Source organism: Astatotilapia calliptera, chromosome 14 (genome assembly GCF_964374335.1).
Source record: "Astatotilapia calliptera chromosome 14, fAstCal68.1, whole genome shotgun sequence".
In the NCBI taxonomy this organism is placed as follows: Eukaryota; Metazoa; Chordata; class Actinopteri; order Cichliformes; family Cichlidae; genus Astatotilapia; species Astatotilapia calliptera.
Window position 1 is genome coordinate 32,614,450 of NC_137435.1, and position 22,640 is coordinate 32,637,089.

A 22,640-nucleotide genomic window follows, 5' to 3' on the forward strand; every position below is an offset into this window, starting at 1 on the left:
AGCTATATTTGCTGTTTATTTTATATTATTTCTCGAAATAAAAATGTAAAAGCAGTGTAATTAAACTGTTAATATTATACAAATATAAATATATATATTTTACATTAGAGCCAGTCCTACAATATGGTGAGTTTGTAAAATATATAAACAAATCTCATCTTAATCTTGTAAACAATGCAGTGAAAAGCAGAACTACTTTTTCATTAAGTTAGTTATAAAAGCAGTTTAATAGCGTTTACTCTGCCAGTCCGGCTGGTGGCGCCAAACTGTGGTTCCCGCATACAAAAGAAGAAGAAACGCGCTTCTCCCTCCCCCACTAGTCCTCCAACATGGCGGCTGCCAGGAGATTGAAGCGCGTGGCGATCTCACAGCCAGGTTTTTTAACTTTAAACCCCAAAGTAACCCCTACAGACCTGGTCAGCAGTCGGAGAAAGCGTGTGAACAAGAATAAGAAGAAGAACTGGAACAAATACAGTGACGTACAGGACGTAGAGGAGTTTCTAGAAGACGTCAGGCATCAAGAGAGGACCACGGGGTGAGTTAACAGCCAGTGAGACGTGTTGAAAATGTGTATTTTAAGTCTAAAATTAAAAACAGAAATTGTCAACTATTATATCTGATACTAGTATTTCTGCTCACCTTTACCCCTAGGTTTATATTGGGCAGATAAAAATGTGCTGTGTTTACCTTTCAGTTGATAATAATCATGGTCTCAGAACATATCCGTTTTAAACATTACAAGGATGAAGTTGCTTCTGTCGTGGGACTTTTATTTTGTCACTATCATGGTTTGTAATGACTTGATAGTTTCAAACCTGCTGTCGGCCAAAAATAAACAGACGTGTTGGTTTGTGGTCTTGAAATGTGAGCGTTTACTGTTATTGACTTTGGTGGTTTTTAGTCTGCTTAAAAACCCCTGTGATGGACTTTGTTTTTCTCCACTGTCCACAGCATACATGACACTGTTGAATAATTGTTGTAGTTGAAAATCTGTCTTTTAAATTATACGTATGACATAATGGCATCTTTTTGGATTTCAGGGGTTTGCTGTGTGAGAAATCAGATGACAGTTTGTTCTTTTTGGATGTTGGACAGCCGAAGAAAGTTGAAGAGAAAGGTAAACTTGTTTCCCTGTCATCTAAAGCACTTTATTTCTATCCAATTATTTCTATTATTTTGTTTAAAAAATGCACCTGAACAAGTTGGTAAATCTGAAATTTTGTTTCCTCTGTGAAGAAGCTGCAGAACCAGTCAAGGGGAAGAAGAGGAAAGGGAAATCATCGCGTCCTCTGAGGATAGACCTGATCCTTCAGCATGACTCCCTTGTTGCACCGCCTAAAGAGTCAGTAATCCTAGTCTCTCTGATCCTTGAATCTGTGGTCTTTCAACAGTATTTTTTGCCTTTATTAAGTGGCACAGTAGTGAAGAGTAGACAAGTGTGGGAGCGTCAGGGAAGACACACAGCAAAGGGCCTTGGGACCAAGGTCTGGGCATATAGTCCTACTCACTGAGTGTGACACCCCCCCATCCCCCCTTTGAATCTGTTTTAAATTGTTTGTCTGATTTCCAGTTTTTTGTTTATCACACTTAAATGTTTTAGATCATCAAACAAATGTAAGTATTAGACAAAAATGATGCACGTAAACACGATGCAGATTTTAACTGAAGGTGTTAATTATTAAGGGGGAAAAGAAATTCAAAACCTACATGGTCCTATGTGGAAAAAGTGATTGTCCCCTCCTTTTGTAACATAAATTGGTGTATTGCATCTTTGCAAAGCTGTGTTCAATTTCTCTAGCCACACCCAGGCCTGATTACTGCCACTCCTATTCTCAGTCAAGAAATCATTGAAATAGGACCTGCTTGTGGCGTAGATCAAAAGATCCTTGAAAGACATCATGCCAAGGAAATTCAGGAACAAATGACAAAGTAATTGAGATCTGTCAGTCTGGAAAATTTTATAAAGCCCTTTCTAAAGCTGTGGGACTCCAGCAAACCACGTTGAGAGCCATTATCCACAAATGGCAAAAACATGGAACTCCTTCACAGGAGTGCCTGGTCAGTCAAAATGACTCCAAAAGTGCAGCAATGACTCATCCAAGAGGTCACAAAAAACTCCAGAACAACATCCGAAGAACTGCAGGCCTCACCTGCCTTAGTCAGTGTGGTGGAGTCAGTGTCAATGACTCCACCATAAGAAAGAGACTGGGCAAAAAAGGGCTGTATGGCAGAGTTCCAAGATGAAAACCACTGCTGAGCAAAAGGAACATAAAGGGTGGTCTCAGTTTTGCAAGAAAACATCTTGATCTTCAAGACTTTTGGGAAAATACTCTGTGGACTGACGACTTCACCTGTGAATGGCTTAAGGAAAACAAAAAGACAACTTTAGATTGGCCTAGTCAAAGTCCTGACTGGAACCCGATTGAGATGCTGTGGCATGATCTTAGAAAGGCAATTATGCTCGAAAACCCCCCAGTGTGGCTCAGTTATAAGTGTGCAAAGATGAGCGGGCCAAAATTCCAGTTATCCCAACACTTGATTGCAGTTGTTGCTGCTAAGGGTGACCCAAACAGTTATTAGGTTAAGGAGGCAGTCACTTTTTCACGCGGGACAATGTAGGTTTGGATTTTTTTTCCCCCTTAATAATAAACACCTTCATTTAGAAATTCAGGAGACAATTTGTAGAATATAAACCTATGTTTTAAGAATATTTATTTGGCTTAATGTGGAGGACTGTGTGTGTCCTGTGATGATCTCATCCTTGCGCTCCCAGTATTTCCTTCATGGGAATGTGAAGACAGTTCACAGGAGCTCAGGAGACTGTTATGTGAACAGTGTCCTGGGATCTGAGGATATAAAAACACACCAGGAGAGGAGATTCTGCTCTAACACTTCCATTTCTTTTGCATCCTTCTTCCGCATGTAATCAAATAATCATCTCTTCTGCTTCCTCTTCCACCCCACCCCCCCACTAGTGTGCTGGCCTACCAGAAGCCAAATGCCAAGAAACTTCGTCGCACTGCCGAGAGAGCGGAGAAGCTGGCAGCCAACGGCGTGGTCCCACGGAGCAAGAAGCGTCTGCTGAATAGAACCGTTGTCGACAGGACGAGCAAAAAGACAGAAACTGAGGCCAACAACAACCCAGAGAGAGATTTTTATGACATTTGGGGACAAGAGAGTGAGTTTTGTGTGTTCATTTATGTACATCCAATGATGATCCCATCCTTGCGCTCCCAGTATTTCCTTCTTGGGAATGTGAAGACTAACATGGAGCTCAGCTGATTGTTGTGTGAACAGTCGTCTGGGACCTGAGGATGCATCTTATACATATCAGATTATATCTACTGTCTACTCTGAGATTAAAAAACAAAAAACCTTTTGCCTAAGATTTTCTCGCAGTGGTGCAGCCAGTGATGCAGTCACTGACAGTTCTATTTGTTTCATGCTTCTACTCAAATCTACAGCACGAGATCCACCTGACATATTTTGATGGTTCACTGGTTTCTGTAACTTTATAGAAGTTGTTAATGGCTTCAAGGGTAAAGGTGCCAGAGCACTTCATTGATTTTTGATGGATTCAGCAGTGATTTAACACTTTCACATGGCTCTGAGACTCGGGGTTCATGCAGAACTGTGGATATCTGTATCTTGTTTACATTCTGGTAGTTTATATGTGAAGGATAAGCTATAAGCAAGCATGAACCTGAAATGTGTTTGCATGCATTTCTAGGTTTGGGTATAGCTATTGACTAATATTAAGCTGGGTATCCATAGAGCAGGTAGCCATCAGTGATATGGGCACCGTGTGAGTGAATACTCATTTAAAGATTTCTGTGGCACAGAATGTTTGTCCATAACAGCTGATGTGATTAGGGGAACCCAGAGGAGGAAGCTGTAGGTCACAGGTGTCGAACTACAGGCCTTGAGGGCCGGTGTCCTGTAGGTATTAGATGTGTCCTTGACCCAAAACAGCTGATTTAAATGGCTAAATTACCTCAACATGTCTGGAAGTTCTCCAGAAACCTGGTAATGAACTAATCATATGATTCGGGTGTGTTGACTCAGGGTGAGATTTAAAACCTGCGGGACACCGGCCCTCGAGGCCTGGAGTTCGACACCCCTGTGTAGGTTTTAGTGCTGGCTTGTTTAGAGTTGATTGCAGTATGCCAGTGTTATTGTACATGTATTATGAAGTTCCAGTTTAGGTCAGCCAAAGGAAATGTTCCAGCTGAGGTGGAGGGATACTTTAACATGCTGCTTTGCTGTCTAACAGCTGCTTTCCCTGCAGCTGTGTTGACAACTTGCAAGACTGGCACAGGGGTGTGGTTTGATTTTTCCAATATCTGTTGTTAATTTAGAAAATGTGGAAGTTTTGACACATTTTATTGGAATGTTGTGTATAAACCCCCCCCCCCCCCCCAATTTCAATTACAGCCAAAGATTTGGGCGAACCCTGGTATCTTCAACAGACGCGCAAGAAACTTGTCAAGGTGAGAATAACAGTTGACTAAGATTAATCATGCTGTCTGAAGTGCTCCAATTATGCTCATTTACACGACCTACTAATTGCCTTATTTTGGGGGGTTAGAATAGGTTCAGCTTGGTGTTAATTTGCATAGATGTGCATGGACCCCATGTATTCACGCTTTCATATAATTACAGAACGTATTAAGGTTGTAGTAGAGGAAGCTGCTCATTCATTCATTGTGTGCAGAGATACTGGTTTGACATCACGGCAGTGTGTTACATGGCAGTGTAGATAAATAATATAACTTGACTACAGCAGTGTGATAAGCGGGTTGGCAGCAGTGTTTTCTGTGGGGGGGGGTGTAACTGTTTGGCACAGGCTTTAACATTTCAGAACCCTTACGTGTAAGATAGGGGGAGGGCTTTAATTGATTCGAATCAGTGTATAAAAATATATTTGTTTGATTTTGTTGAAGTGTGGTATTTTGATATTTCAGCGTCCAGAGAAGCTGAACGAGAAGCCGTCTGTGCTCCCGGCTGTAGAGGTGATCGCTCCGGGAGGGTCCTACAACCCAGACTTTTTCTCCCACCAGGTAAATTAAAAACCTGCATCTTTGGGTGTAGTTACTGATCCTACATATTGAAATGTAATTGCCGAAAAAGATTAAAGTGTTGCATAACTGTTAATAATTTAATATTAGTGCTCTTTGGTGCAAAAAATAAACATGGTAACTTTTATGTAGGCAAATTTTTGAATGGAAACAGTATTTAGAGCAAGGTGACTTTGAAACTATGGCCCCAGCCTAACAACCACTGACTTAGATTATTATAAAGCTGCAGCTGGTAATTAACAAATGTTCATCTCTCTCTTCTGAATGCAGGAATTGCTCAGGGAAGCCCATGAGGTGGAGTTGAAAAAGAAGAAGGTAGAAGACAAACTAGAGAGACAGCTGGCTTACAACAAAGCAGACACAGCTACAGAGGTACAGCTGACAATTCCTCTAGCTCGCCTTCATCTTTCACTTTGTTTTTGGTGCTGCTGATGAATGTGTCTTTGACTTTTTTCAATTCTATTGTGCGTTATTGCGTTTTTCAGGAGACAATCCTCCGTGAGCAGGTAGAAGGCTTGGTAGAGGAGAGTGAAGAGGAGGAAGAAAAAGATGCTCCAAAAGAGGATGGGGAGGAAGTGGCAGTGGGAGCCATCGCAGTGGCCGACAAGAAGACTGAAAGACAGAGAAAGAGAGAGAAGGCAGAAAAAATGAAGGTACGGCTACAAGGTTTAAAACATCCCAAATTACAGTGACCCTGACCCTAAGAAGTCTTCATACATCTGCAAAAAGATTGCACAAAACCCAAAGTGCAATGATTTTCACAGCACACATTTTGATTTGCCACTGTTGGTAAAGGACGGGTTTGTTAAGGACTGCTTCTTTCCACTTGGGTGGTCCTTCTGTATACATGCTCACTGTCGTGGCTTATTAAGGGCACCTAATGGAGTCACTATTGGGCTGATGAATGTGTGCCTACAGTGAAAAGCCAAAAAGTTCCACTGAAAACTCATTAATTGCATTTTATTGTATTAAGATTTTTCACTGGAGGATACACTGATGTCTGTGTAAGAATATTTAGTTCAGTTAGTGGTGGGTGGGACTTCAATACTCACGGACGCAGCTGGCAATATCTGCTCTCCCTGAAACCATACGGGACCAAGAGTAGAAAAAACTAATGGAAACTGAAGTTTTAAAGTTAGTCTAACAAGCTCACCTCCTATTACCCATATTATCATTCCACTCACATTTTAAACATTTATCTCACTGCCTAAGACTCCAAATTAATCATTTTTATAAAGTATACAATATCTCTTAAACAGTATAACAGTACTTGATATAAACACACCAGTCAGAACAGATGGGTTAGACGTGAGTACATCAGAGGGCAGCTTAGGTTGAGCAATTTGGAGCCAAAGTTAGAGGCAAGGCAGAGATCATTTGGACATGTACAGAGGAGGGACAGTGGATACACTGGACAAAGGATGACCAGAGATTCATGGATTTAATGCAGATGAATATGCAGAGGGGCAGTGTGACAGAGGAGGGCGTGAGAGGCAGGTGATCTGCTGTGGTGACCCCCTAAATAGGCAGCCAAAAGAAGAGTCAGAACAAACAGCTCAAACGTAATCTGGTGACTTCAACACTTGTAAATAGTTAACCTGAAATCTGAAGGGGATAAAACATGCGTGTATGTAACACAGTCCACTCATGGCTCTCTTTTGAACCCTAATATAGGAGCAGCAGCGGTTGACAGAGAGGCGACAGACTGAGCAGCAACAGCAGCTCTTCCAGCTTCGCTCCATAAAGACCTCGATCAAACAGCAGGAAGAGACGACCCAGATCAGACAGAAACGACGCAAGGCCAAGGAGGAGGCCCAGAAAGCTCAGCCCAGGCGACTCGGCAAACTCAAGTACAAGCCTAACATGTTTTTTTACACACTCATACTTACGTGCTCCAGAGTTTTAACAACTTTTATACAGTCTGAGGTGCAAAATGGGTTTAAATGACAGGTTTTCTTTTTTCTTTTTTTTTTAAAGTTTTTATTATTTCGTATGACATACGAAATATTATTTCTTTGTTTCTTTGACAGCTGTTGTTGTGAAATCAAAAAAAAAAAAAAAATCTGATTATGACAAGGGAAGTTTGAACACTTAGACTCTTTATTGCTCATCTGGGTTTTCTCCTTCAGTCACAGCTGCTAATGGGGACAGAACTGCAATCCTGTAAAGTTGTACAACAGCTTCAGTGCACTCTAGTAATGGCTGCTATTCCTGATAGCTATGAAATCAAAATATTGTTTTTAACTAAACAAAACTAGCATGACAAGTCACATCACCTCGCCCCAGCTCAATTTTCTGTTGGTAGTGGCCAACATTGTCTCAGCAGGGGTCATTTTTGGCTATAAATAGCCTTTTCTATCCACGTCTTTAATGTTTGCTTTATATATTTCTTCACAGGTTCCAGCCTCAGGACATGGAGGTTCAGTTGAGCGACGAGCTAGCCGGCTCCCTGCGACAACTCAAGGTACTTCAGAAGCACTTTGACCTCCGTGAGCAAGGACACAGTTTATCTGTAATGGGTTTTGGCTAATTTGGCTGCTGTATTATCTTCAGCACTTCTCCACTATTCAAAGCTTTATCCCATTCTCTCATACTGTGCTGACTCGCTTTCCCCACAGGGATCATTAGTTTCATTTGATGTAATTGCTGGTGGAAAATTCCCAGTCCTTCCCTCTTATCTCCCCCAATTATGTCTTTGAATAATACTTAAATCGGTCTTTGTGATGAGAATAGGATTTTATGATGCACGTGGGAATTGCATATCCAGTGAGAGCAGCGTGACATTTGTGTCACATGGCTTTGTTTTGACTATTTCTCTTTGTGTAATGTTGCGACTCCACAGCCAGAGGGCAGCGTGCTCATGGACCGCTTCAAGAGTCTGCAGAAGAGAAACCTTATTGAACCCAGAGAAAGAGCCAAGTAAGGACCTCTGCTTCGCTCTTACATAACATCTCATCAAAGGCCCAGAGTGATGTGTGAATTCATAAGGTGTGTAGTGAATAACATGAGTTTCCACCCTCTCCCTCCTAGGTTCAAGAGAAGACTCAAGGTGAAGTATGTGGAGAAGAGGGCTTTCAAGGAGATTAGTTGATGCCGACCTACACATCACGGGACTGAACGCAAGAAGCTGGGAGACTTTTAAACCACCAGTGCAGAATAATGGAACTGTGTATATACGACATAATGACTGCTGAGGGCCTGCTGGGCCCTTTCAGACTGATGTCACCTGCAGCAGTGATATATAAACTCTGACCAAGAGTGCCGGATATGAGTTTTAATTGTTTCCTGTAGTGCATCTGCCATGCAGTGTTTCTATAATTTCTTTCAGTTAAATACAGATTACTGTATCATTGTGTGTTTGTGTTACATAATGTCATGCCTATCAGGGCACGATCAAAGGGTTTGTAGTAAATGGTCGAGTCCAGCTGTCAGTGTGTCACTACGCTGCTCATACAAGAGTACACTAGGTTAATGAAGGGTTAAACCCTGTAGTGGTAATGGCAATATGTCAGCTCATTGCTTAAGATTATGCCATACTCACACACCTAAACATTTTTCTGTGCTTGTTTGTTTTTATATATTGATTACACAAGTCCATCATAGAAGCTGCTCAAATGAGATTGCATCATTTAGTCTGTTTTCACAAATAGTTAATACACTCTGCTTTAGATGCTAGGATGCCCACATTATATAACAATTTGCAGCATACAAAGTTAAGGGTACACAATAGAAACAAAGTATGTCTTTTTAAAATCCTCACTTACATTAGTTGATTGAGCTGAGCTTAACTGAAGTAGATTAATGCATTTCTTTTTTTTTTAATATTGGGTTTAAAAAAAACAAACAGATGGGCTTGAGGAAGTTGGCATGTGATAATTGATTCCATCCCGCTGGCTTAAAACCATAATTGCCTTCAGTGTCCCACTGGCGTGAACAAGGACCTGCATGCACACACACAGACACCCACGCCCCGTCCCCTAAGCCCCATGGTCCCTGGAGTTGCTCCAAAGCTTCTTATCTGTTAATCAGTGTGAAATTGTAGTCTTTACCTTCAGTGTCCACAAAAGGGCTCCCAACCACATGCTAGTCGGTTGAGCTGTCCCTCCTCCCTCTCAAGACAAACTGAGCACCTGATCCTGGGCTATGCTCGTTTGAGCACTTATTAGTGGTGATGACGCCAAATTACCTGCTGATGAATTAACCTGCTGACTCATAAAGCCACAGCTCGTCTCCAACCCCTCGTTCTATATTTAAAGTTTTTACGAGATACTGGGCCAGAAGTAATTTTATCAAATAATTTGTTGTACAGATATTTTTGTGGATGTTGCTGGGTTTTTTTGGGGTTTTTTTTTAAGTATTTGGTAGGTTGTATCAAAAAAATTGAGGCATTTTGACATATAACACCAAATCTGTAGGCCTTCATGGGAGGTGACAGGTCTGGAGAACTGAGATTTGATAAATCAGGCCTATGGTGAGGCCTGCAGCTCTACAACGCTATCACCAACTGCACATAAACATACCGTGGCTAATCAACATAAAAATTTGTCACCAAGCTGTTTCCAAACTAATTTCATTGTTTTAGTCAAAACAAAAGCGCGCACATCACCATATAAGGATATTAGTGTTTTCTCCTGCACTCATGCCAGTGACCGACTGCAGCCAAGTTGTTTGCTCCCCTCCCGTTTGCCCTCCTCTCTTCACGTGTGAGACATGGTGCTGCCAGATTGTGTTGGCATGAGGAGTAGGAGGGATTACGTGTGTGCGCAGTCACTCATTACCTCCTTCAGAATAGATTACTATTCCTCCGGTCTGCAGAGCCAGCGAGTAACAGTGGAAGCCTCTAAAACACTCAGCTGCACTGCATGGAGATGCCACAGTGTGTATATGTGTGTGTGAGTCAACGTTGTCAAGTGATCTCAGGCTTGTTTGCTGCAAAGTGACAGGCATTTTTTTCCCCTCCCTCTCTCGTGCTCTTTTTTTTCTTTCTTATTTTTTTGGGGGGGCGGCCCAGTATCCTCCTGCCTGTCTCACCTTGTCCTCCTTGCGTACACGCAGCACACGCAGAGGCACGTGGACGCACTGAGCTCTGTGATGCAGGATACAGGGATATAAAGATCCCAGAATGACCCCAAAACAAGATACACTTCAGACAAGGAAGCAGTGCTGAAAAATCATATACGTTTGTTGTGTTTAGAATGTACAATCTGTGTGTCAGAGCACCTGTCAAATCAACACAGAAGCTCTCCTAACTCACACAAAATATATGGACTGAAGTCGACATCTATCAATCTTTGAATCCAGGTGTTTTCAGTCCCAGTACTCACTTATTCTGAAGGGGAAACTAGCCATAGAAACATACTGCTTTTTGTACCATACTGTAAATATACCTTTTAATCAAGTTTATGGGAGCATAGCACCTTTTCAGCACTGTCTCTGAAACTACAGGAAATGTGTCCTGAGGAGCTGAAAGTCAAATATTTTAATATTAAACATAAAAAAAAAGTCAAATATTTTCAAGTTTTTGTTTTTAATGTCATTGCAAACTAAATATGGGATTGTTCGAGCAAAATAGCCAAAGGAGGACCCTATCCTTTGTGCTAGATTCGGGATTCATATTTTTTCTGTAATACTGAGTAGGGATGCCCTGAATGTGAAATATCAACACTCGTTTGTTTTGATTTTGTTCTTTTCTGGCTTTCTATCATCTTTAAAAGTGCTTAAACACACAATTTTTCCACATTAAGCCTGTGGAAAATGGATGTAATAAAAATATCAGAAGGTACAAGATGTGACATCTTATTTGCAAATACTGAAATTCCTCATTATTGACTAATATTTATATCACATTAATATTTATATTACCACTGCGAAATATATCTAATGTATATCCCTTATAGACTATTGTCCAGGTAGTATTTAAAAGCCTTACTAGCAGCATATTACATAATATCTGAATTATTATTTATCACCGTAGATCATGAAACAGAGTACTACAGTGCCTCTTTGCAACATCTGCTCTGTGACATTTAATGATGATTAATGCATTTGTTAAAAAAAAAAGAGCAACAACGGGAAGAATCACTGATAATGAAAACACCTAGATGTTTGGTCATGCGTGATTTACTCGCATAATTACTGATGGTGTGTTTGAGTGAGTATCTCACACACACAAACACACACATGGAGCGCTTCCATCGTGTTCTCGCTCTGTCACACACTTCCCCTGTGTCGCCTCAGTATCCTTGCATAGCCTCGGCGTGACACTGCCTCTAATGTCTCCGTCTGCAGTGTACAGTAGGTATCACTGCACAGACGCGAGAACACAATGGATGGCAAAAATGTAAATGCAGGAGAAAATCGTGTGTGGCGGAAGAGTGAAAAACTGTTTGTATGGTATGATGGGGGGGGGGGGGGGGGATAAACACGGTGATGGAGAGTGAGTGAGAGGGAGCCAGAGGGGGGAGGAGCAGAGAGATGATTCCTCGCTCTAATCCTCTAGACACACGCTCGGTCTGGCTGCCTACTGGCTCAGAGAGACAGAGGGAGAGAGACGGAGGCAGGTGGAGGGCGCACACAGAGAGAAACCAAGTGGGAAGGAAAAAAACAAGATGAAGGGAAGAAAGGAAAGGAGCGCTGCCTCGTAAAGCACGCTGACAGAAACAAACAGAGAGAGAGAGGCAGGGAGGAACTGGATAACCCAGCGACTCCGGCACGGTTTCTAGCAGAGGGAAGGAGGAGGAAGAGTGCGATGCTACAGTGCTGCTCTGCCTGAACCAAAGCAGGAGGGAAGGAAGGAGCAAAAACAGCCTGAAGAGTGGACAGAGAAACAGGATGGAGGAGAGGAGAACACGCAGAAACCCCTGGCTGCTCAGGCTCACATGAGTGTATGGACCTCTGCCCGGCCGGAGTTACTACAAGATGCTGTCAAAGAACGAGCGTACGAGGGCGTAGTGTTAGTGTGCGAGCGATGGATGTCTGTTTGCACAAACTACGGCCGCTCCGCAAAAGTCAGCAGAAGTAGACGAGAGGCTCGGGTCTCTGTCAGAGCAGGTGTGTGCGAGTGTTGGTGTGAGAACATAGGACACACCAGCTGTTTTAGGAGGTAAACAGAGCCGGGGTAGCCCAGAGGAGAGGAGAAGGAAGACACGTTCACGTGAAGAAGTGCATGGAAGGCGAATCGCACACGCGGAGTCAGGAGTCACAGTTAGTGGTGTGAGGAAAGCGTGGCGGACAGCACATTTAATAGAAGACACGGAGTTTACAATGAGGTGTCACTGAGGTTCCTGACTTCTCTATACCAAACCAGCCACCTGAAGCCACTCCCTACCTCAACTCAACCTAACAAGTGGACTTGAACACTGAGAGACAAGGACGAATAAAGCTTTGATTGATTGATTGATTGATTGACTTGAACCCCAGCTGTCTGGGAAGCCCACCTGAAGTGGGGTCAGTCCTGACTTTCTGTGCCCAGTGGATGCCTCCTGACTCCAACCATGGGAGAATGGACCATCCTAGAGCGCCTCCTGGAGGCTGCTGTGCAGCAGCACTCTACTATGATTGGAAGGTGAGCTGTTGAAGACGTGAATGCTATCTTTTAATTGAAATTATGTGCATGTGTCCTTATCTATATGTGTTTCTACAGTATAGTAAGTGTGTGCATGCTGACTGTGAGTCCCTCTGTGCTCACATTCAGGTCCAGGGTGACGGGCTGCAGGTTGTGGGGGGTAGGTGGGTTAGTTTCTTTAATCTGTCTGGGTGATACGATGGGAGGGTTATGCAGCCATGAGGGCTACTATTAGTCCACACAGAGGACTAAAACATCTACAATTCTGTCATTCCCAGTTTTTGCCATGTGCTTCTCCACGCTGATGCCTCCCTCCTTGCCGTAACATCAAGTTGGTTTCAGAAGCCAGCACGCTACACAAGCGTGACCCAGTTGACAATTTACCACAGTTTTCTTCACCTCTTGTCTTTTTCTGTCAAGTATGATGTCATCTTCTTTATCTTTACTCCCCCCCCCCCAAAAGAAAAAAATCCACGAGCCACAGCCGATCACAGCAGTTATGATTTATGCATTCTCTAACATGCCGAGATGTGTTGCATCTTAGTTGGAGTAACTCGTTCTCAGGGCCGCAGGACGAGCAATTATTCATGAGCATTTTAGCACATCGGCTCTGTAAACATTATTAGAAACGTCTTAACATTAAGTAAAGGACGTATTCCTGAGTATGAAGGCTTTCTCAGGATATGTGTGAAACCGCAAGTTCAACTTAAGTTCATGAGAAACCATCTGAATTTGCAGTTTAAACCAATTCCCTCCAGCTACTGACTCACCCTTGCTAGTGGTACTCTTGAATTATTGAGCGAATGAATGTTGGGCAGTTTATAAAGTAAACGATGCGTGGAGTTTGTTTTTTTTCTGGATGAGTCTTCTTCTGCTTACAAAACTCTGAGTGTGAAGATTGTCGTGTTGACTTGAAGCTTGATTTTGAGAGTCAGACTGGTCAGAGTCGTTTCCTTTGGTGTTATGATACATGGTTTGTCAGCATTTGCTTTCCCTCATTCACGAGACCCTGGGAGCACACTGTCCCTCATCATCTAGGCTAGTCATAATGGGTGTGGGGTCTCAGCAAAGAGCGGGAAGGAGAAAAGACAGAAAGAGAGGGTAGCTAAGGAGAAACTCTCAAAAAGAACAATGACATCTACGGCAGGCAGTGAAGGGAAAGGGTAAAAATTAAACAAATCAAAAAGCAGAGCAAGAGAACTTGGTTCCAAAGTAGAACGGGGATGAGGAGAACCGACAAGCGGAGTGCGAGATGTGGGAGACACGAAGCAGATGACGGAGAAAGAGTAAAAAGACCGAGTGAAGGCGAAGGCAGCGGGGAGCGCTTATTCACAGACAAGCGAGCAGACACATGGCTTCAGTCTGCAGGGCGTTGGTAGGAAGCCAAGAGGAGTCTCGTCACGAGATGGTGCTGCATGTCATGACCTAAGCAGAGCAAGCAGGACACCCAGAGGCTCAGATCATCTTTGCACAGATTATATCTATTGTACAGACAGCTGAAATGTTCAGAACACAGGAGGAGCCCATTAGAAATTTAAAAAAATATCCAAACATTCACATGGGCTTACCAGCAGCCCTTTCCTGCTTAAGTTGCATCTGCTCTGGCTCAATGAGTACCCTCACTCTAGATACTCATATGGCAATATTTGTAGCAAGTCTGCAAATTATAGCACCTGAAAAGTTCCCACATATCTACAGACAACAAAAGTTCATACATAATCTTTCTGATAAAACTGAGGTGGTACTTTTTTAAATAAAGAAGTTTTTATCATGAATACACCACCATCACTATCCAAGCTAAGGGCTCATTCTCCTTGTTGTGGTTTGCCTGGTTTCACTGCCAACACGCCACTAATGAAAGTTTTGGGCGAGACTCCTTATGTGTGATTTAGACTTCTGCAGGAAATTTACACTGTGAATTAATAATGTAACTGGAAACCCCTTTTAAACCCTTTAACACAATAACGTCCCATTAGATGATGGGGTGGCTGTAGCTCAGGTGGCAGAGCAGGTCAGCCACTAATCAGAAGGTCGGTGGTTCGATCCCAGGCTGCCTCCTGGCTGCATGCCAAATATCCTTGGGCAAGATACTAACCGCATGTTTGCCTACTGGTGGTGGTCAGAGGGCCCGGTGGCGCCAGTGTCCGGCAGCCTCGCCTCTGTTAGTGCGCCCCAGGGCAGCTGTGGCTACAATGTAGCTTGTGTGTGAATGTAGTGTAAAGCGCTTTGGGGTCCTTAAGGACTAGAAAAGCGCTATACAAATGCAGGCCATTTACCATTAGCACTGGGGTGTCCAACTCCAGGCCTCAAGAACTGGTGTCCTGCAGGTTTCAGATGTATCCTTCATCCAACACAGCTGATTTAAATGGCTCAATTACCTCCTCAACATGTCTTGAAGTTCTCCAGAGGCCTGGTAATGAATTGATATGAATGAATGATTTGATTCAGCTGTGTTGACCCAGGGTTATATCTAAAACCTGCAGGACACTAGTCCTTGAGGCCTGGAGTTGCCCACCCCTGCATTAGCACTAGTTTGTTAATATGTAGAGTTCATGCTGCGGCAGGACCTAATTGCGATCTTTTCTTAAACCCAACCCTTTTGGTGCTTGAAGCTAACAAAAGCAAAAGTGAACAGTAAGTAAAAAGAGAGTTCCCACTCAAAATACGAACTCCAGTCTTCTGATAGACATCATTGCCAATGCCTAAAGTGGGGATTATGTTTTCCCTCTCTGCGAGTTTGCTAGCGTCTGCTTGGGTCCCAGTGATGTCAATGTCATCATGAGACAGTCAGCGAGAGGGTTCATGCAAGAGTGTGCATGCCTGGCTGTTTTCTGTGCCCGTGTGGACTTGTCTGTAAAGAATTTACATTACAATGCACCGACTATGCATGCGGCCAGGCAGCGGACTTTAAAGCAGTATAATAGGAACGACTACTTGCCTGTCGGGTCTCTAGCTGTCCGCAACCAAGTATAACTAAGGCTTTAAATGCACCTTCCTGTTCTTTCAATCAGGAGCATTTTTTGTTGGTGTCTAACATTGCAGCAGTTATTACATAATGGCACTGACATCAAAGAACACCTTGCGCATATGTGCAAGACCCCAGCGACTTTGACAGAACGGCAGTATTTGATGCCCTAGGATTGAGCTCAGGTTAGAAGTGGGTTAAAGGCTGCTGTTATATCAGCATTTGAATTCCAATTCCAAGACACAAAGCCATGTCCCAACAGACATTTTTGCAAAGACAGATATCGCTATCCGGTGGAGAGAAAGCGGGTTTCAGGCACTTCCACGCTTATAATTTGGAAGCAATGTCCATTTTTTATACCGTCTATGATGACATCAACGTGAATGTAAAGAGGCAATTTAAAGTTTCAACCCCACACCGAAAACACTGGTTGACACCAGTCTGTGTTTACTGTAGAAGTGTTTTTGGAACTACTTTGTCCTCCACTCCCACATTGTTTGACATACTGACAGACTGTGTAATGACCAGCTGATTGATAAACAGCTTTGCCTTTCTCAGGCAGTCTTGCCAACCGACCGCTTATTTTCGTTGCTTCTGGTGGGAGTGACTCGGATATTTATTCACTCATCATGAGATACACAGTCTGTTTATTGGAAATCTCAAACACATTGCTGTTTATCTCAGTCATGCTGGAGGACATTTTAGCAACTTGTCCAATTAAAAAATGGATGAACATGGGGATTATGTCTGTTGTTTACTACGGTGAATGGACCAGCAGTGTAATGAGGTGGGTGCTTTGAAATATGTAGTCAAACTTCAGGCGGGCATTTGTAAGCAAGTTCGGGCTGGCGCTGTGGAAGTCAAAAACCGTGTGACTGCTCTTAAGTGTCAGTCTGACTTGCTGGCTGGGGCTGCTACTCGGAGCGCTGAGGGACCGGGGGACCGCTTCTCACTTTATCCTGGGGGAATCATTCTGAAGAGCTGCAGGAGAGTCAAGGCAAAGGTGGCCTGACTGGAAGGCAGGGAGCTGGAGGCTTGGCTGGTTCGAGGATCTGGGTGAGTGATGAGTCAGTGTGTTATCTAGAGATTTTAGTGTGTGATCAAGATCTGGCTCTGATGACAGCCACTTAACATGGACACTACTACTATGAAGGATCCAGCTGAGTCAGAGCTCTTCACGTGTTCTCCACAATAGAGTAAAGTTGTGAAGAAGGGGAGGATTTCCGGTAGCCGGAGAAGGTTGTTTCAGGTTCGGCAATGGATGTTGCAACCATTGGACGCAACAAGAGACCTGGAACTGTATCTATCATTGGTACTGCAGCTGTGAGTACTATCAAAACTGTAAAGACTAAATTAGTTATTATGTTCGACACTAAATTTGCCACAGATGTAGATGCAGAAACGCGTTCTCTGTATCTTAAAGAGAAACTTAATAGAGATGTCACCCACCAGAAAACTGTCAATATATGCAACAAGCCCAGTTCTTTCAAGGTTACTGCTGAATGTAATGACATTAGTGAAATGGTCAAAAAGTGCATCCAGCAGGGGAGATAATTGCATCTCCTGGTGTTAACATATTAGCATGATGATGTCTCTTCAGGTGTTGTCTTACAACTGTGGTGGCCTGCGTGGCCTACAGGGGATAAAGCTCGACATATCGTTGTGGACAGTTTGCTTGCAGAATGGGACATTTTATGTTTGCGAGAGACATGGTTACCTAAAAAAGACTTGGGAAACTTAACTACCTTTCCAAAATTTGATGTCAGCACAGCTATAGTCAGAGACAGAATAGCGGGGGGTGTGAATGTGCTTTGGGGCAAAGAAAAATGATGCTGTGATAAAGTCAGTTAGACTGGATGATCAGCTGGTGTATTGGTATACAATATACGCAGAAAAACAATAGTTTTGTTATCCTAAATGTTTATACTCCCTATAATCTTTCAGCCATGGATGAAAGACCTAAGCAAGGTCCAGAGTTTGAACAGAAGAAACTTGCGAATTCCAGATATAAGTATGCTATTCGCTTTATATTTAAAATGAGAAAGTTATGACTCTATGGCCAGGACAATGGTGAGTAATAAAGTCACAGATTTTTGGAAAGAAACCATCAGCCATCAGGCAAACCATCTCTACCGTGTGTGGTTGAAGATATTTCTGGGGCAGATAATATTGCAGCATTATGGAGACAACATTACATTACTGCATTATGGATCACATTACTGCAGCACATCTAAAAAATGCTCGTTTAAGCTCTTTTAGCACTCTGTTTCCCTGGTTTTATGATCCATACCAGACTCAATGTTGTGTATTTTGCTTTTCCCTGTTATTAAGGACAAAGCTGGACTAGTGAGCTGTCTGGATGATTATAGGCCGACTACACTAGCCAGTATTTTATCTAAGGTTCTAGAAAGAATCCTGCTTGATAAAGTGTGTATATCTCTTCTCTGGATAATCAGTTTAGTTTCAAGCATGGTATCAACATATGTATATGTGGACTTAAGAAAACAGTGAACTTGTATAGGACCAAAAATTCATCAGTCCTCATGTGTTTTATTGATGTGTGTAAAGCTTTTGATCGAGCAAACCACAGGAAACTATTGGTAAATTTAAACAATGTGTTCCTGGGTACATTGTGAGGGTTCTCTTTTACTGGCATGCTCATCAGTAGATCCAGAAGGTACACGTTGCATCCAAAGATGCAATGTCAGATGTTTGTAAGTGTAGGTGTTTGTACTTTAAAAGCACTTTTCAGGAAGTTAATGTTCACTTTTATAGAAAGTTTGAATGGTTCTGCTAACAGTATAATTTTAGCGCTCATGAATCCTACTGTGAATTTTTCCTGTTACTCATCCAGTCTAATGAATCAATGGTTGAAGTGTTTGTGTAAACTGATTTCTTATAACTGCGCTATGTGTAATATAAGATTTGTATTCATTGTAGATTCTATTTCTAATATTGTTTCATGTTTTAAATATATATATACATATATATATATTTTATGTTGTGCTTTTTCTGTGTAATCATGGACTTAAGTCTCTTAATAAAGCTTGTTTCCGTCAGTCCTAAACCCATTTGTCTCTCCCCTGCTATTTTCCTTCATCTCATTGGTCACTGAAGGTGGCGTCCTGTGAAAGAAGCACTGGACAGGTTGCTGTCCCTAAGGCGATGCCAGCGTGTGCCTGAGTCAATTTGTCATACATGAGTCACGCACACTTTAGCAGTAATATAACACTCCTTCGTGTAAGAATACACACGACCGTGACTGTAGAGTCCCTTCTACAGTCAGGGTTTATATGTATGTGTGTGTGTGTCTACAGAAACACTCAGGCTGTACGTAAAACGTGAGCTCTAACGTACTTTGGCAGCAGATCATGTGCGCTTGCTTTAGTTCTGCCTGCGAGTGTGTGTGTTCTTGTGCATCACCTGCTAGCAGTGATTTATTCTTCCCATTACGAGCAGCGGCCCAGGTGTAAATCAAGTTCTCCGGGATCACATGATGGACTGTGGCACTGCCTTTTGGTACACACAGCCTCTGAACACAAGCTGTGATATAACACTCGCCACTTAACTGCTGTCAACACATCACTCATTCTGTCGCTATGGTCCTCCTTCCATATGCGGAAGTGTCATTTGTCAGCTGCCATTGGCCAGCACGAGACTGCTAAACATGTAAGTCCATCCTCCCACCTCCTAATATTGATCTCCAATAATCGAATGGAAAGCGGCGCTTGATAGAAGACAGGTCGCTTAATGAAACAGACTTTCAGGCCTGTCCATTTGCAATACGAATTACCTCATGGGTTTAACTGACTGAAATGTTAAGTGAGCGATTAAAGCTCTAAGTACCTCATTGACTTTTTGCCTGTTAACATAAACCTTGATATTAATTAGCAGGCCAAATATTTATTCTTACAATGGCTTTCTCAATGAGCCACCCCAAAGACAGTAAAATAAAAGTTCAGTGATCAGCATCACCATTTATGAGCAGCAGTGTTAAACAGGTCCATTGACAGCCCTAATAGGCATGACTAGAGACAATATAAGAGAGAACAACCGCCCTCAAAGAATCCAGAATAAAAGCAAAACATTGAAACAATGAACACTAAGATTAAAGTTCATAAGATAAAAATATCAAGAAGCAAGTGACTCTCTGAAGCTACAAAACATGACTCTATGATACTAATAGTTCAAAGACATGATCCTCTCCATCTTTCAATTTTTCAATTTTATTCAGAATCTGCTGGGAAAAAGAACAACCTTAATCAAGCATTTGCATGTCTTTCTATCACACATTCGCTCTCTGGAGCCATCAGGACAAGTTTCTCTGGCTGATTTTCAGTCCTTATGTTGAGCCTCTTTAGGTGGCACTGCTCGTTCTTGGCTACCTGACAGAGGAGCCGGCGTATTTATGGAGTAAAGGCGTAAAGGAGTTGCATTTGCTCGAATTTTCTCATAAATAATTTTCTTTGTTGACTTCAGTAAATTCTTAAACTTAGCCAAATCAACAGATAATGCAGCACTCTGAGAGCTGGTATGCAGAAACACTCTCACTACTCAAAGTGAATATTTAAATACCTAATTCTCAAATACAACATGACTTTTCACATTTTTACAGAAAATTATACTCTTGCATATTTGGAGGCTAATGCTGTTATTTGCACATCAGCTATAGAGAAAATAACAATATTAATCAATTTTATATCAACTATATCATTTGTAATATATTGTATTTTTAAATTTAGTTTGGTACTTACTGTCTCTAAGCAACTGTGACCACATAATTCATTGGGATTAATAAAGTATTCTGATCTAAGGCCGGATTTAGACTTCTGTGAGGAATCTTTGTAGAGACTATGACCAATGTTACTGCCAACATTTCTGCTTGTGCTGCTACATTATTAATGTGTTAATTACCATGTGGTCGCGTCCTGGTGTTTTATATGCAGTGCAAGTTGACAAAAACGAATAAAATGCCGGGACTTTTTTCCCTGCTGGTTCCTGCTTTTTGTTGTTTATTTCAGGGGCAAACATACTTGTGATTCTAGTTTTTCCACTTCTTTTTATGTTTCCTCACATTGCATAGTATTTACAATCCACTTTGGGGGAATTTGTGAGTCCTTATATTGATGCTATGATTATTGCACCTTATATTGAGATGATGATGGTTATTCTCACTCTGTGAAAAGTAGCTGCAAATGCAAAGGAGGAACTGTCAGTACTGAAGAGAACAATCCCAGAAGTTGCGAGGTGCATTGACCTGATGTGTAGTTATATTTCTAGGGAGGTGCATGCTACATTACAGAGTAGGGTTTCAGAGGGGTTTGCAGCTGTGACGTTGCTACAGCATAGATTTCCCGGTGAAGCATAAATCCCCAGTAATCAAACAGTATTTACGCTGGCTTTGAACAGTCACACTTGAAGACAGGATAACAAGTTTTTTGCAAATCCTGATCTGTTTAACCCTTTCATGGATGAATTATGACAACCTCAATCAGGATTTTTTTTCTTAAGTATTTTTATTAATCTTTAGGCATGAAAAAAAGATTTTTGAACTTCATTATTTAAACATGTACTTTTCTAAGAGTTTGTCCACTTAGGAGGACAACATACATTCTGAATTTGGTGTAGAGTGACACATCAGTGTCCAATGTAGTGGTTTATGTGCAAGTATACCATCAACACTGACACAAATACAAGAAAACAGCCTTTGAATAGCTGTCACTGTGACCACCACCATGCGTGAAAGGGTTAAATTCCCAAACTGTAGTTCGTTCAGCTCTCGCTGTTTCTGCTTTAAAAAAAATGTAAAGAATTTACTGTAAGCCTGACCAAACGCACCCAAAGGTTTTCAGACACTGTTAGATGATCTGACGAGCACTTTGTCTGGAGCATTTTGAAGCCTTCGAACTGCTTAGATGTGCATTTCAAGTAGGCCTTCCAGCTTCAGTTCATTAACGTCTCCCTTCAGAAGAGAAGATGATGGAGGATTTCATTTGATCTCAGCGTGTCTGTGCACATGCAGACTTATCAATACTGTATGTTTCCAGTCAAGGTCTCCATCTCGTTCTTGACGAAGGCCTGCTCTCTCAGTGGGATTCATCAGCACGGCCCCTGTAAATCTCAAGAGTGTTCACTCAGGGAGCTCATCCATATATATGTGTGCATGTATCTGTGTATGCCACTTTATCAGCACACTCCAATGCATGCATTAAGCTAAAACCAATATTTATTAGTGACCTTTGTTATCTGCAACTCGATGCGTCTCTGGTTGGTGGCAAGTTTCAGCTCTGTCGTCACATGACCTTTAGATCATGGTGCATTTATTTAGCAAGTCCCTGTGGAGCACTCGCAACCCCGTAGAGGCTACGCTCGATTTTGTTTGTACATAATTAGAATTAGCTCACAAATGATGCTATATTGCAGGAAAAAAAAGGAAAGAGGCTGCGATATCGAGTCGCTTGCGGCAGATTCCCCTGCGAGACTGTTAAAAAGACACTCTAACAGGGAGCCAAGTGAGACCGCCAACATGTATTCCCTCCATCCCTCTCTGTCTCTGCTTTCACACTTCCTTCCATTCATATGTAATGACCCCTGAGATGCTGCCGGCTGTAATGTCAGCGCCTTCACGGTGCTACCACACAACACTTATTAAAATGACCTCACATGTTATATTGCCAGATTATGAATTACTGATGGGAGTAAGACTCATGCCATTCCTGCTACATTAGATGGCTCCTACACAGCTGCTGATAAAACTTTAATTACATGCAGCATCTGGAAATGAAATATCAAACATAAGTTTATTATTGACGGTGCCTCACAAGTATGCACTAGTGTTCCTGCTCGAGATACAAAGATCCTGGAAATGAGCCCTCAGAGCAGGAAAGAGCTGCTCTTTAGCTGCTCACAGCCTTTCATGGCTGGAATACTACAACCAGCCTCCATTGGGATTACTATAGAGGCAGAGTTGTAGCTGGGGGAGAAAAAGAGAGCAACTGCATGTAATTACACAGCTTGTGTTCTCATTTCTTTT

At 42.2% G+C, this 22,640-nt stretch overlaps 2 protein-coding genes across 2 annotated transcripts in view; both read left to right on the forward strand.

Moving 5' to 3' along the window:
• The first annotated feature begins 292 nt into the window (after window positions 1-292).
• nop53 (NOP53 ribosome biogenesis factor) lies at window positions 293-8,502 on the forward strand. The gene is made up of 12 exons (XM_026192910.2): window positions 293-535; window positions 1,041-1,117; window positions 1,237-1,342; window positions 2,976-3,178; window positions 4,435-4,490; window positions 4,965-5,060; window positions 5,349-5,450; window positions 5,564-5,731; window positions 6,753-6,928; window positions 7,476-7,542; window positions 7,921-7,997; window positions 8,109-8,502. Exons 1-12 carry the CDS (start codon window positions 330-332, stop codon window positions 8,167-8,169), a joined length of 1,395 nt encoding a protein of 464 aa, XP_026048695.2. The 5' UTR covers window positions 293-329; the 3' UTR covers window positions 8,170-8,502.
• A 3,082-nt stretch (window positions 8,503-11,584) lies between these two features.
• The window catches only part of gjd1b (gap junction protein delta 1b), a 36,452-nt gene continuing 25,396 nt past the window's right edge, over window positions 11,585-22,640 (forward strand). The window contains exon 1 of the mRNA XM_026192398.2: window positions 11,585-12,642. Within this exon, the coding sequence (XP_026048183.1) occupies window positions 12,572-12,642 (71 nt within the window). The 5' untranslated portion in view covers window positions 11,585-12,571. The remainder of the gene's footprint in view (window positions 12,643-22,640) is intronic.